Source organism: Egretta garzetta, unplaced genomic scaffold, assembly GCF_000687185.1.
Source record: "Egretta garzetta isolate BGI_Z169 unplaced genomic scaffold, ASM68718v1 scaffold108, whole genome shotgun sequence".
NCBI classification, from domain to species: Eukaryota; Metazoa; Chordata; class Aves; order Pelecaniformes; family Ardeidae; genus Egretta; species Egretta garzetta.
Window position 1 is genome coordinate 4876139 of NW_009260614.1, and position 15719 is coordinate 4891857.

Below are 15719 nucleotides of genomic sequence, written 5' to 3' on the forward strand. Positions count from 1 at the left end.
ACACTTTTGATTTTCATAGTAATGATACAGTAGGTTCTCTACAGATTTGTCACAAGAATAACTAAATTTGTATTTTGGAACTGTGCTGCTTGTTGGTTAGTAAGAAGATCTTTGTTCTGTAGTGATCAAGATCCAGGTGGACTCTTACTGTTACCGGAGAAAGGAGTTTCTGCAAATTTTGACATAAGTGAAGTGCTATCAGTCATGGATACTCTTCTGCTAGTGGCAGCAAGAGAGGTAATGGTCTTTGCTCTGTTTCTCTTCCTACTTTGCCGTGATTTTTGTACACATTCAAACACAGGCTGTGTGCCTGAGATGTATGCTGAAGAACCAGCTTTCTTGTTCTACTGATAAAGCTATTCATGGCTATTCAAGTCTGTAGGATTAGTTTTTCCAACCAATTGAAATATTTTCTTTTAGGCATTAACATTTCATAATAGTAGAGTAAGTAATGTATAAGATGAGGAATTTTTCTGTAGCATTGAACAAGACATTATGCACCCTATCAACACTAGGAAACAGAAGCGATCATCCCATCTTGAGAGGTTAGAATTGGTCATGCCACTAAGGGAGGTGTAAATGGAGGAGGGTCATTTACATACGCAGAAAAAAATGTGCTGAGAACATTGAATGACTCATATGTAGCTATTCCTACTTAAAATTGTGATTTATCAAAACAAAATACATTAGTTGCTTCATGGTGTTATATGCTGCTTGTCAGTTGCATTTAATCTTTTTTGTGGGGTGAGTGGGATGATAATGTCCATCACAGTTTAGTTAGTACATATTGTGTGTCATTCTGCAGCAGAAGACAACATCCTTTTGTTACATTCTTTATTTTTCAGTGTGAAATGATGATGCTGGACATTGCACAGCAAGAGAGTGGCACAGTCTTGTCTTCCTTATTCTGGTCTGTTCAAGGTAGCCTCCTTTCATGGTGCTACCTGCAACTTAAGGGTAGCGATAATTCAGCCAAGGATCTTGCTGTAGAAATACTTAAAAACTGTAAGTGCTGGGATTGAATGCAGAATTAGATGAGGTGTAATATGGGATTTTAAAATGTGATTTTTCAAATTGCATTATAATCAAATTGCAGGGGTTGCCTGAGGCATACTTGTAACTGTCACAGCATTTCTAATGTCTCTAGAAAGGAATTTGTAGGCATATTGAGCAACTTAGAATTTTAACCATACCAATAATTTTATGGTGGGGGAATCTTCAGAAAACACTTGAGTAAGTTTTGGGTGTCAAATTCTGGAAAAAAAAATTCACTTACAGATTTTCATTTGAGCATTTTGATTTCTTTAAAATTCCCTTACATATATTCCCAGGTGCTGTGTGGTGGAATATATTTTCCTAGATGCTTGTAATGGCAAGATGAAAGGAACTTAAGAAGCTGGACACTTCTAAGGGGTGTTTTGCTACAGCTGTTGTTGTTGTTGTTGTTATTATTATTATTATTTTCTATGCAGAAGCTCAGTATTGAGTAGTTAATTGGGCTAAATACTTAATGGAGATGTAATTTTATGTGAAATTACTTTGTATGTATGTTATTTGTGTATAAATAAGTTCTTTGTGTTCCTGTCTTACATTTTAAAATCGAGTAGGGCTATAGCCAAAAATTACTAGCCTCATTTGTTACTTAAGCTGCACGTAAGTTTACCCAGAGAGGAGGCTGTTTAGTATACTGAGACTGTTGAAACAATCTTGGAGCATTTGATTAAATTACTCATCAGTCCTCTTTTTTTTTAATATCGTTGATAAGCATGACTTGTTTCCACAATAGAAATATCACAGAAAGCTTCTCTGAACTGTTTTTGCTCTTGAGTGTCACTGCCGTGGGGCAGCAGATACCTTTCCTGCTGTCTGTCTTCTTGTGCACATCACTGTGCACTTAAGTGTTTGATAAACCAGGTTGTGGTAGCAAATTCGTAAGGTGGCTATTAAGGGTTTTTTTTCTCTTTAGATGTGGGCCAGTTCCTGTCAAATATCAGAACGATTTTGCAGTCACTTTTATCTCAATATAGTGGCAAAACAATAGTAGAAAAAATAAGTAACTCTGTCTTTGCTATGGCAACTCGTCAGCTGGTAAGTGAACATTGGGATTTTGTACTATTCCCGGGTAGCATGGTTATATTAACATGAATTTTCATGAGACCTGTGTTTTCTCCTAGGTCATCTTCTTGCTGGATTTTTGCACTTTAGACATTCCATACTGTACTCTGCTACAGGGATTCAGCACTTTGATAGAACCACTGAAAAGACTTTGCAGTGAGCCTCATAAGGTAACTAGAGATGAAGACGCTATTACAGTGAAGCAAAAGCAAAATTGCAAGAAAGGCATAGAAAACTCAGGTGATTCTATTGGTGAGCATTTGAAAGGAGCTTGAAAGCTTCTAAAAGCATGGGATGTGTAATGAAATACTGAGTGAAGAACTAGAAATCTATCTGTACTGATATGGAAGATGAGCAAAGTGACCAGAAAGTGCGACTGGAATAAGAAGCCTAGAATGTAGATAGGAAGGAGGGATTCTGAGGATGAAGGAGGAAAATAAATTAAAAATAGTATGTGCTTAACAGTTTTAGCTTCATTGCTTGAGGTGATGCAAATAAAGTCTGGATATCTGTAATGTAGATACTCTTTTGTTATCGTTGGTGACTTGTAGGCGCTTCTGGAATGAGGCTATCTCCTCCCCGCTGAGCTAGATGAATTTTGCTTTAGAAGTCCCTCTTTACCATGATTATCAAGGGCATCTTTATAACTAGTTCAGGTGTAAATCAGTGCTGTAACCTCTGAAATGCCACCTTGTATGTACCTCTGGCAACCTGAAAGTATAGACACAAAAATCTAGTGTGGTTATTTTATTTTTTTTAAATGCTTTACATTTGTATCTCAGGAATGCGTTTTTCTACAGGTGGAAATGGAAAGCTGGCAGCAAGAACAGCCTGTAGTATTGCGAACATGGACAATGGAGTCACCTCATAACTATGAAAATAATTGCCATGAGGTCTCAGTCTTCCTATGTCATGGGGCAACTTACTTTGAGGTGGAATTTGATGAGAAATGTGAAACTGAAAGGAGGTAATTTAATCTTGTGCTGTGTTAGATTCCAATATCTATTTGCAGAGAGGCAATTCATGTTTCAATATGCAAGGAATACTTCTTGCGCTCCAAGAATGCCATTTCAATTTCTTCTTTGTCTTGCATAATATACAATGTGTTACTTTAAATGACTTCTCATGCTGAAAGCCACTTCTCCTGGCAAAGGCACAGACATGCTGTTCCTATGAATTTTGCTTCTTTTGATGTTAGTCTGTTTTGTAATATTGCTGTGACCACCACAGTTTGTGTTTGTGGTATTTATTTTGCCCTTTTTAGGCAAGTTGGCTTGGTTTCTCTTGGTAACGTGTCAAGCTACTGCTTAGTTAAGGCATATGCCAGATGATAAAATTAACACCCATTACCAATTCTGAAGGGTTGGGAAAGTTCTGCAGGAAAGCAGGTCTGTGTTTGCTGCGATTATTGCATTGAAACATGAACTAACGTGAACCAATGCAGGTGTGATTCATGTGATAGAGTACTCTGAGATGCAGCACTTGTGAAAATCCAGAAGCAAACATTTTCCCCCAAAACTTAAAAAGTAAATGTGGGAGTAATGAATTGCAATTTTCACAGGTATGATTACCTGGAGTTTACTGATGCCAGAGGTGCAAAAACTCGTTACGATACAAAGGTTGGCACTGAGAAGTGGCCTAAGGTGAGCACCTTTAAAATTCTGAACTAAGTGATATATCCAATCTTAGGAAATTCTTATGATTCTTGTGGAAAAACTATTGTCTAAAAGCATGTGTGCTTCCATGCGTGTGTTTATTGCCTCTCAAAGGTGGGGGGCAGGAGGTGGGGAGGAAAGTCTGCAATGATGCAGATAAAAGAAGTGAATGAGTAAAGAATCCCTCTTTGTTGCTGTTATCAGAGGAGCAGTCAGTCAAAATGAAAAGTAATAATCATGTTTAACTGCCAGTAACAACGTGGGTTAAACTTATTTGTTGACACTCTGCCCTCACAATTTTTTTACATTGTGAGACAAGCATAGTGCTTCCTATTGTTTTATGGCTCCGACTTCTAAAGCTCAATCATCTATGTAATTTCTCATTAAGCTATTGAATAGAAATTGTTATCTGCTTAGTATTGTGGGTTTCTCATTCAGATGGTGGGGGAAATTAGATCTGTTATGGACAGAACGTAATACTGAAAAAATCACAGTTGCTGAAGGAAATTCATTACCCTGAAACGTCTTCCTGTCATGTACATTTGGCAAAATGACTGTTTTGTTGCTCTGTAGAAAGTGACCTTTAAGGCTGGCCCACGGCTGCAGTTTCTCTTTCACTCTGACAGCAGTAATAATGAGTGGGGCTACAAGTTTTCCGTCACTGCTTATGGCCTACCAGATGTTGCTGTTTCTTGGGGCTTGGATTTACAGCTTCTTGTATCCCGGTTGATGGGGCGCTTGGCTTCCCGAAGTATGGCGCTGAAATCTCTACGAGGTGAGTGCACTTAAATAGCTCCAGAAGTTGTGGTGCCATATAAAAATAAGATACAAGGACCTTATGTTTCAAACCCCCTGTGAAAATAAAGTTCCTTCTGTGTTTCCCCCTTGACTGAAGATGGAAGTCTTGCTGTATTGCTGCTTAATGATGTTTGGGCATTGAGCTATATCCATTTTGTGTGGCCTCTGTGCAGCAAGCCTGACCACTGTTCTGCAGGACTACTCTGAAAATGTCCCAGGGATCACTGTGATTTTTCTAAAAGTCAGAAGCCAGTATTAGGAAGAGGTGGACACCTGACAGTAATGATACTAAGCTGAATTACATTTGTGATGTAATATCAGAGTTTGCCCAATTAAATTAAGTTTGGCTAATTCCAGAAGTTAAGCACACTTAGGATTTGGGCCACTGAAGGGAAGTTAAATAAGAAATGTGAGATGGGTGCCATAAGAGAAAAGAAGAAAAGAGAAAAAAAAAAAAAAAAAGTTGTTTATTTTTTAATTTCAAAACCAGAATACTTGCAGCTAGCTTCCTAAATCTGAATTCATTCACCATTTTGGAGATATTAAACAAAGTTACAGAGTTCTTGCTGCAATCAGGTGGTCAGTACTTACTGTGGATTTAGAGAACTGACTGAAGCGTTCTTATCTTAGAATATTTTTCTCCTTTGTTAATTGCAAGTTTCCTTAGATATAACAAATTATTATGTCTTTTGTAGGAGAAAAAGCTTTTAAACTCTTGCAAATTCTTTGGGAATTTCTATGGATATAAGTACAGCAAAAATGTTTAATTTAAAGACCTTGGATAATGGAACATATTGTCACTATAAGATAAGATATTGATGCTATTGTTAAAGCGTGCATTGGTTTTCTGCACCACCTTAGAGAAAGAGAAGTTAGAGAATGTTGTTAAATTACTTGTTCAGCCTGTTTGTGTTACCTTTTTCCCCCCTACTGGATATTTAACATTTATTATTTTCTTTAATCTGTAAAAATGAACAAAAATATTTAGTAACTGAAGTGTCTGTTCTGAATTTCTTGCAGAACTAGGTAGTGAAGCAGACTTGCCTCCTTTGAAAGTAACATCAGTTCTTAATTCTCCTCTGTGGAAACCTGTCTTCAGGCATCAGATGTGTCCTGAGGCACTCCTGGGAGCCAGTCAAAGCAGTAGACTGCACCAAGATAAAAAAGAGGTACTTACGCCACTGCTTTCATTTTGACGGCATGAAATCCCTGTGTATCACACAGTTTCATTCAGACTTAATTAGTTGATGCCTCCTTAAGCATGTGCTGTTGTGCTAAAGTTGTCATCATTTGTGCTATTTAATTCAAATATCAAGGAGGAAATGAAACTGTTGTTCTGTGCCCTTTATTAGTTTCTTTTTTCATAGAATCATAGAATGGTTGGGAGGGACCTTCAAAGGTATCTACTCCACCCCCCCTGCCTTGGGCAGGCACATCTTTCATTAGATCAGGTTGCTCAACTGCAGTGGATACACTGCAGGTTGACTTAATTGTAGAAACGAGCTGCAACAGTTTTTCAGGTAATATTAAAGTAAATGTTTTCTAACATTCATTCCAGGGTAGAAGCTCTCACCAAGACGACTGCCGTAACTTTCTTATTGACTTTGCAAAATCAGATCCTGCCCAGGACTTCAGTGGGCAAAAATCTGAACTTTTCAAAGGACTTATACAGGCATGTAAAAAACAGGCCCCAAAGACAGATATAGTTGCTGGTTCTACTGTTGATCAAGCTGTGAACTCAACATTTGCTGCTTTGGTGTATCTCACTCCAGATTTATATGAGAAGCTTCAAAAATATGGTAACTCTAATATTAGACTATCTTAATAACGAAGACTTAAAGTTTGTAAAAGGCTATCTTATAGTTCACTTTATAAACTTTGAAAGAATCAGTTTAGTGTGACAATTTTAAAAATATATTATCTGTATAAAGAATTTCTCACTTAGACTAGGTAAGCCTTATCTCTAGAGTGTTTATTTTTATTAATATATGTTTTTATCTTCAGAGCTCTGTCCAAATATTAATAACCACATAAGCTACTGACTAAGCCTTATAAGGATATGCCCAAAGAGAGTAGTGATGTCCTCTGGGGTTTTAATTCAGAACAATGTGGCTCCCAATGATTAAAGGTTTTTATATCATTTTCCATTCTCATTGTATCTTTTCTAAAAAGCCAGCACCAGCTTAAATATGTTTTTAAATGTTGGGGGTAGAGGAGGTATGAATTACCTCCCAAAACGTTATAGTGTGGAAACTAACCTTGGCATCCTCAAAATATATATATATATTTTTTTTTTTTTTAATTAAAGGCAATGTTTTGCTTTTAACTTGTACAATGTCTGTTCTATTACAACGTATGTATTTTCAGTAGGTAAAATGCACAACTTTTTAACTTACACCATCCTTCCATTAAGCTTATTGATATGTTTGAAGTATTGGATAATAAGATGTTACTTGGTTTTGAAGGGTTTCATTTCAGACTTTCTCTTTCTGTCACAATTTTGAAGCTAAACGTCTTAGATTTTGAGCTGTAGAGTTATGGGTAAAAGTGATTGACACACAGACAGACAAAATGACTAAAGGCAAGACCACTTTAGTCATCAAGTCAATGACAGTTGATCTGATTTTCTGAGTAAGATTGAAAACTTTGGTAGCTCAGGAAACTATTAACGAGGGGATAAGATATCCATCCTGCTATTATGTAACATAATAGCTTCACTTGTCGGTCTCACGGGGGCAGACTAATTTTAGGACCCATGTTCACCTATGCCATGTGAAGTATGTACAAGTGGTGCTGAAAAGAAGGAGGAAAAAAAATTATATGGGGGAATGGGAGAGGGAAGACCCTGCACAGAAATGTCTCTTTCTCCATGGTCACTGTTAGGCCAGTTTTGATGGCAAGTGTTCTGTCAGGTCTTTAATTTTTGTAAATTGATCTTGAAAGTCCACTCCAGAAATTCATAGCATAAAACAAAAGGGGAAAAAATTGATAACTAAATAAATCTATAGAGTTTAAATTAATACTAAACATTTCTTGATTATTCTAATATCAGTTTGCATTAGTAATATTTGCACGTATAGGGAGAAACTATTATTTTGCATGGCTGCAGTCATCAATTTTGGGGAGAGACAAGAAAGAGATTAATAATTTAACTTTGCCAATAACTCTGTCAAGGTACAGTTTATGTATTTAAGGCACATGAAACTTGGCAGTTTTTATTCCCTATTTTTCTTACAGGCATAATTCCAAATATTGACTAAGAGATGAAGGGAAAGCTCTAGCATAATTTTAGTTAAGTAGTCAAGTTGTGTAAAAATGAAGCCATAAATAAACAGGACTCTTCTTTCTTTCATTTCCAGTCAACAGTGGAGGCAAGGTGCCTTTGAGTGATGAGTTTGCACAAGTATATTCCCTGGCTGATTCAATTAGAATATGGATGGTAAGATCACTCAGGAGGTTATCTATTAATATGATTTACCTTAATATTTCACAATGCAATGTTAAGAAGTGGGGTGGAACTATGTTTTCAGTGATTCTAGGTCAACTGGGTTTAGTTAGGAAGAACATATATTCACGTCTAAACTTTGAACTTAAACATTTAAATGCATTCTTACACTCCCCTCCTTCCCTCAGCCCCAGATGTGTCATCATGAGTGTTTATGACTGAATTTGACTCAAAATCAGTTATATTTGTGTAATTTTTCAGCAAGAATGTGTGTTGTTTATTAGGAAGATTCTTACATAGCAGTTGGAGTTCTTTTGAGATCTAGCTTAGAAGGAAATCTGTCTTAAACATCATTCTCACAGTAAGGCAGTGCTAACAGAAAAGGAAATAATTGCTTCTTTGACAAGCAAGTAACTGGCTGCAGTTCAGAGTATGTTTTCTGCACATCACTTTACCTGAAACAAACCTCGTGTCAAGAGCTGGTGTCATCAGCTCACAACCTGGTGAGAGGTGTCTGCCATCACCTGCAGCTACGGAGAGTCAAAATTTGTTTAGCTTTCACTAGTCTGCAGGAAATTCTAAGTGTTAACAGCTATGTGGCCTTCAAGACCGGCTAATTCAGTCTATGGCCCGTTTTTCTTCTGCTCTTGTGAGCCCTTCAGATGTGGGCCAACCAAATTACCTGTTCTAGTATCTTGTGACCTCCTCCCTCCTCTTTCCTGCCTGCAAGAATTCCTGGCAGCTTGATGCACTAGAGATGCAGCGAGTGCAGATGCATGTTAAGATGAGTAGCTGCATTGTACCCATTGCATGACAGGTGATGTTTGCATCTGACAGTGCTCAGTAGTTACATGACATGACGCTTTTGGAGAATCTTATCGCATGATTAAACGTATACCTTTTCTTGAGTGCTGGGGGTAAAGGGGAAGCCTTCTTTTTCTTGTATGATTGATGCACAGTCTAGTCACAAGACAGGGAAGGGTCTCAGCCTACAAACCTTGAGCATCTTGGTATGAGGCTGTGTTACCTGCTCTGATAGTTTAGGTATTGCTCTTTTAGACAACTAGGTGTTTTGTTCTGCAGTGGGGAATAGTAAATACTGTCATCTGTTCTTGAGATTAAATTCCTTTAATGCGGTACAGTCCTCATACTGCCTTGCTGTATAGATATACAGGGGGAGTCATATTTTGACTATTTTAACATCCTGTCTACAGTTGGAAATGAAGCAGAAATCCCTCATGGGTAGGGGAAATGATACTGAGGAGAAGCAGAATGCAGAAGCAAGTGAGGTGAACCCAGAAGCTCTTGGTAAGTGTTGTCTCTCCAAATGTTTAAGCATTCCAGGTAGTTTAGTAAAGCATAATGTAAATGTTAAACATTATTTTTGCTGTAAAAGGCAAATTAGCAACTTGGCTTACTTTTTAATACCTTAAGAGATAAACTAGTGTACGTTACATGAGCTATCTGGGATTGTGTTCTGCTATCCTTTGCAGAAAATACTACATGAGAAAATTCTGCAGGGAGTGACCTCTCACTTGGGTCACCTGGTTCTGAAGTTATGTTCATCTATTTTTGTAAATACTTTTTGCCACAATTAACTGATGTTAGAATAGCAGCAGAGTGTTAATAGAATAAAATGTGTTCTCATTGACTACTCTGTGCTTCCTATGGTTCAGTGTTGTTATTCAAATTTCGTATTTGGAAATCTAGAATTAAGTAACTGATAATGTCATGATCAATATAATAGGAAAACCAGTATTATCTAGCTGTCTTGGCTTAGAAGGAACAAGATAAATCACTTCTTCTAAGCGGAAGATGGAAAGTTTGGTGTTCTATTGTCATGATTTTAACTCTTCCAATTTTTATGCTGCAGCAAAACTTTGTATGCAGAAGAGCCTTTTATTACTGAGTTTTTTGCCCATGAGAGCAAAGAGGAAAGATTCTGCTTCAGACAGTTTGGAAGCCCAAGGTATTGATGATGTCCAACTGTATGTCAGTGATAAATGCCAAAGAAAAGGTTCTATTGTGGACACGGACTTCCAGGCAGCACACTCCTTGTCTTCCAGTGGAGTAACTCATCCTGTTTCAAAGGAGGGGGGCCAAATGACGCAATCTGATATGAAGGTTAAACAAGTTCCAGATCCCCTCCAAACAGAAGAAGCATCTGCATTTCACAGTAAGCCTGCTGAGAATACAGTTTCACAGCATGAAGATATATCATCACCTCCTTCCACTCCTACACGAAAATCTCAGTTCAGCCGTGGAAGGCTAAGGCTGCTGTCTTTCAGATCAATGGAAGAGCCGAGAGCTGTGCCTACTGTGAAGGAGAAATATCCTATATTGAAAAACACTTTAGACTTTATTAAGGATCAATCACTTTCACGTGAAAGGTAAGCAAATTGAAAATGTTGCCAATTATAAAACACAGAAACTTGTCTTCAGACCTCTTCAGATGGAATAAAACATTTTAGCTGCATTGAAAATAATTTTGTACGTGAATAATTGTCAGTTTTATGTGTCAAACCAGTTATGCACAACCATGTAGGGGCTTGTAGAGAGTATTACTTCCTTTGATTCACTTCTGTCATGTAGAACTTCAGAATGTGAAAAACAATTACTTGACTGCTTCTTGTCTTGCTTCCTGAGATCTGTTTGCAGTGGCATTCTGCTTCTTATCTACAAACAGCAAAGGCATGGTATAGCAGTACTAGAAATCCTTGATGCCAAATATAGAATAGTTGCGTCTCTCATTAAATTACCCGATATTCTGCAAATGTAAATCAGAAGAGAGATTTCCAATTCTCAGTTTGTCTATTTTAGGCTCTAAAACTTGGACTGGTGCAGGAAGTCCTGGATTCTGGTTGAAGCTTTATCACTCACTCCAACTGCAATATACCACTGCTGAAATACAATTGGAAATTTAGAAACCAAACTCTTGTTAACTAGCCGAGTACTTCTTGAATTGTGATTTATTTGGGTTATTTTAAACACTATGTTTTGAAGTCCTCATAGATGTTTTTCGCTCCTCTTAGTGTTTTAAAGGTTCTTGCTCTGAGAAAATCCCAAGGACAGAGTATTATGGAAGTGCTCAAGACAATCCGCCAGTGCCTAGACTCACTTGGGCAGCCACACTGTTTTCATCCACCGTGTGTACTTTTTCTCTTAGAACTTCTAGCCTGTCAGAAAGATTTTACAAAGTAAGTAATTATTTTGATAAGTCTCAGCCATGTGATTTAATGTCTTAGTCCTTGTGTTCTCCCAGTAATGTATATTGAAAACAGTAGGAAGTTACTGTTTTGTAATCCATGTGGCTAATAAAAATAGGACCCAAGGATTATTTTTTAGGCTACTATGCGTATCTTGTGTGCTTCATTTAAAAAAAAAAAAATTATTTTCAAGTGGGACTTATTTGTACAGCTGTTCATGCCAGTGGGTGTCATGTGGTTGAATCATAGCCTGGATACCTAGAAACATCTTTATATTTCCAACCACATCGAAACAAACTTGTAGAGTCATTGGTTATTGCCTTAGTTTAAGTTCCTGTCTAATTCTAGATTGGTTTCTTTCTCATCCAGTAAAGCTGTAGTGATCTAAGACATTTAACTTGTAATTACTTATGTAGCATTGCATCTTTATAATTTTTGTGAACTTACTTTGTAAATCAAGGTAATACTTATCTGGCAGAAGAACTAAGTTCCAAGAATGGCGTGTGCTATATCTTGTTAGTCAAGCATTTGCTTGTTTGTGAATTTTCATAACTTTGGATGTGATACCGGTACAAGACAGATTTTATTGTGGGGTGATATATTATACTCATGTGCCAGAGGCTAAAGTGATGGACGTGCAAGCTAAGGTCTGCAGTGCTGTGTACCCGTTACAGGGCTTGCATATACACACACAAAAAAAAAGAGGAAAAAAGATCATATGAATTATATGCATGGGCAATTGTTGTTCTAAGTAAGAAAAAATTAAAGTTTTTCCATATTTTACGTATAACTGGAAAGTACTACAACTAGAAAGCACTATCTCAAAGCAGGAGCTAATACTATGCTGTTCTGGTTCATGAATTTAGGCCTGATTTCTATCGCGTGTCTGGACAGTGCTGCCTGAACTCTGTCAGCTGGTTTCTCACTTGTCAAGAGCTTTTTATGGTCATCTTGCAGTGCACTGATTTTCTTTAAGATCTTGATTAGATTTTTGTAAAGCTGCTTTTTAATTTGAAAGACTTTTGTTTCTTAACTTCTGATTCCTGGTACGGGATTATCTTATTTTTCTTTGAAAGCGGTAGACAGCATTTTAAACAAAACTAACGTCCTTCCCACTTGTGTGGAGTGTTTAAAAGATTGCCTGTTTGTAAAATTTGCACAAATCATGCTACCTAAAACGTAGCAGTGAATTCTAGACTACTAAACTGAATCTTTAATTTCTAGCTACTTTGGAAACTTGGAAGGCTGTGGTGCTGAGCTACACAAAGAGATTCGAGAGTCCTACTATCAGCTTGTTTTGTTCCTGGTAAAGTCTGTGAAGGGATTTAGTGCGATTAATGACAGGTACAGTACATTGCTTGCATTACTTACGTGAGATTTTTTTTTCTGTTCTTCCTTACCGCTTCCCTTGTCACTTGTTATTTATTGTTTAATGTCTTCATTAAGTTTGACTGTACTTTGCATTATTTACAAAACTAAATAAGGAACCTTGATCTTGTGATCAAAAATGCCAAGTTACCTTTTTATTAATACTGCACAGGGAAGCATAATAGATTTATCAATGTTAAAACTTCTTATGCGTTTTGTAGTTATAATTCTGCAGCGTGTTTCTGAAGCTTAATAGGAAAATACTAGAAATAGCAAATTTATTGTGGAATGCTTTGGCAAGAGTAGCGCCACAATAAGTATCACAATTCTGCAACCATGCTTTAATGTTGAAGCTCATCTTTGTGTAGCATCCTGGTTAGAATTGTTGCGATTTATAGCCAGGTGTCCTAAAGGAATGAGAATTTTGTGACTATAATGCCTGCTTCCCTGCCAATAATTTCTAAGTCCTTTGTCTGGTTTCAACTGAACATGGCAAAGGTTTCAAAGAGAACAAGTTCCTGCAAATGTCCAGAAAATGTTGTACTGCAGAAGAGAAACAGACCCTCTTGTTAATGCTCAGGCAATAACTTAAACTGTATCTCATCTGAATCCGTAAAAGATACCATCTTTATTTCAAATTGCGTTGGCTATGCTTCTTGCTAAATTGTGTAAGTTTATGCATTGGGAAACCTGAGTTTCTGCCATATAGTTAATTTAATGCAGAATAAAGGCTACAGTGATTGTCCTCCTTAATCCCCAAATGTGTAATTTCAGCTTTAGGCTAGAGCAGTCATATTTTGTTGTCTTGTTTTTTATTTAGATCGTTGCTTCCTGCATTATCATGTGTGCAGACAACTCTCCTTCACCTTTTGGATATGAGTTGGGAACCGAGCGATCTTTCCTTCTTTGTTGAGATTCAGTTACCCCATCTTCTTATGACCACATCACAAGAAAACATAAGTATTCATGACAGTGTCATTTGGTGAGTCAGGAAGAATGCAACTTTCACATGGTACGAACTATTGATGCCATTTTTACCAAGAAAGGCTCCTGAACTTTGTGCTGGAACAAGTAATAAAAATAATCCTAACAAGTATGGCAAAATTTTGGCCAGTATCCAAGGGCTTAACTGAAGTATTTGAGAAGTTCTGCAGCGTTACTGGTGCAAAAACGATTAAAACTTACTTTTAACCTGATTACTACCGGAACATTTCACTTGTTCAGCAGTGTAGCAGGAGGCAGATAATGCTGTTTCTTGTCTTGATAAATATCAGATGTTTTTACACCTGCATAGTAGTTTTACTTTTTACACATGAGCAAATGTAAAAGCCAAAAAGCTTTTACAATTTCTCATCTGATCTGCCAGCATTAACAAAAGCAGTTTTGTAAGTGTAGATATTTCTGATTTTGCATCAAGCTCCCCATACGTATGTAAGAACTTGTCACAGAGGCAAGAAGCAAGTGTCTATATGGTCATTTATTAACCTCCTGAACTGGAGTTCTCACAATTCTGTTTTTATTAGCATGTTATAGCACTTTGTTCTTTTTTTTAAAAAAAAAAAAAAAAAAAAAAAGGTATACCAAGTATACCAAGTTATGTTAGAGGGAAGCCTGATTGCATTCAGACTTAATTTTGAGCTTGCTTTTCTTTTAGTCAGTGGAGCGAAGAAGATGAAATTGCAGACTACAAGCAAAACTGTGAGTGGATGGATGAATGTCAGGATGTAATGTTTGAGACCTGGTACGAAAAGATAGCTCAAGCTGACCCAGAGAAGCAGAGAAAGGTGACTTCATGATTTGCTTATTTATATGCAGAAGGGGTAATTAGGAGACTTTTGAAAGCATAAAGAGAGAAAGGAATCTGACTTAGACTGTTTTTTCATGAGTTGGATCCCTGGCTTCCTGTAGGCCTTCAAAAATCTAAAATGATTAAAAGATCCCCATGCGTTTTTGGCAGGAGAAGTGTTCTGCTTTCTGTCTAAAAAGAGCTTTCTCAAAATCAGAAAACAATACTCAAGTGAATTGTGTCCATTTATTGTTCTAGATGCACATGTTTGTTGCTCGTTACTGCGACCTGTTAAATGTGGACATATCCTGTGATGGCTGTGATGAAATTGCACCATGGCATCGTTACCGCTGTCTGCAATGCAATGATATGGATCTGTGTAAAACTTGTTTTCTTGGTAAGTCATTAAAAAAAAAACCTCAAAACCACGTACTTGAAGGCAAAATAGTACCTTCTCAATTATATATAAAATAAAGTGAAAGACTTTTCTTCTGGATATTTTAGAAATGTCAAGCTTTTCTTTTCCTAGTCTGAACATGAACTTGAAATGAAGAAAGATCCTTTATCAAAAAGGATTTACAGGGAAATCTTAAAATATTTCTTTACAGGTGGAGTTAAACCTGAAGGACATGAGGATGACCATGAAATGGTTAACATGGAATATGCCTGTGATCACTGCCAAGGAGTTATCATAGGTCGGAGAATGAACTGCAATGTGTGTGATGACTTTGACCTTTGCTATGGGTGCTATTCTGCAAAGAAATACTCTGACAGGTATTAAATGCAGGATTTTGTTCCCCCACTTCGCTTGTCAGAAAAGCGATAATTAGCAATTAAGTAGAGTCAGTCATTCTCATGTCGCTTCCTACAAGGTTGCATCTGACATCATCAGAACATCCAGTTGGTGTCCTTCAGGGAAACATAACAAATATAGGACCCGTTCAGCAAAAATTTCTGCAGTTTGGAATCCTGCCCCAAGTAACTTCATAGCAATTGTTTTCTAGCCATGGCTGTGAAAGTTGCAGAAGGATAGTTATCAACCCTGAGCCATAGGATAGAAGAAATGCCTAGTGCTGTGCTTAGACAACATAGGTTTCAGTGCTTGACACCAAAGATCTTAAAAAATTTCATTTCTGGAGCAGGAGGTCTCAAGACAGTTCAGGTTCTGTTAAATGAGCACTACTGAAGTCAGTGAGGCTCTGACAGTTTACAGCACTTGAAGGGCTACAGTTTGAAACTCTGGAATGTGTTGGGGTTTTCATAGTTTGCTGCAAAGGTGTTGTGTGTTACTAACTACATTGGGTAGCAAGACAGTGGCTGCATTTCAAAATTATGTACCTTTTTCT

General features: G+C 37.2%; 1 protein-coding gene across 1 annotated transcript in view; it reads left to right on the forward strand.

Moving 5' to 3' along the window:
- ZZEF1 (zinc finger ZZ-type and EF-hand domain containing 1) overlaps positions 1-15719 on the forward strand; it is a 54088-nt gene that overhangs the window by 16344 nt on the left and 22025 nt on the right. The window contains exons 18-35 of the mRNA XM_035900528.1: positions 123-237; positions 846-1005; positions 1967-2088; positions 2175-2285; positions 2916-3082; positions 3677-3758; positions 4344-4545; positions 5589-5737; positions 6127-6367; positions 7928-8007; positions 9228-9321; positions 9887-10403; positions 11046-11210; positions 12444-12563; positions 13408-13569; positions 14242-14371; positions 14632-14770; positions 14982-15147. Of these exons, the coding sequence (XP_035756421.1) occupies positions 123-237; positions 846-1005; positions 1967-2088; positions 2175-2285; positions 2916-3082; positions 3677-3758; positions 4344-4545; positions 5589-5737; positions 6127-6367; positions 7928-8007; positions 9228-9321; positions 9887-10403; positions 11046-11210; positions 12444-12563; positions 13408-13569; positions 14242-14371; positions 14632-14770; positions 14982-15147 (2922 nt within the window). The remainder of the gene's footprint in view (positions 1-122; positions 238-845; positions 1006-1966; positions 2089-2174; positions 2286-2915; positions 3083-3676; positions 3759-4343; positions 4546-5588; positions 5738-6126; positions 6368-7927; positions 8008-9227; positions 9322-9886; positions 10404-11045; positions 11211-12443; positions 12564-13407; positions 13570-14241; positions 14372-14631; positions 14771-14981; positions 15148-15719) is intronic.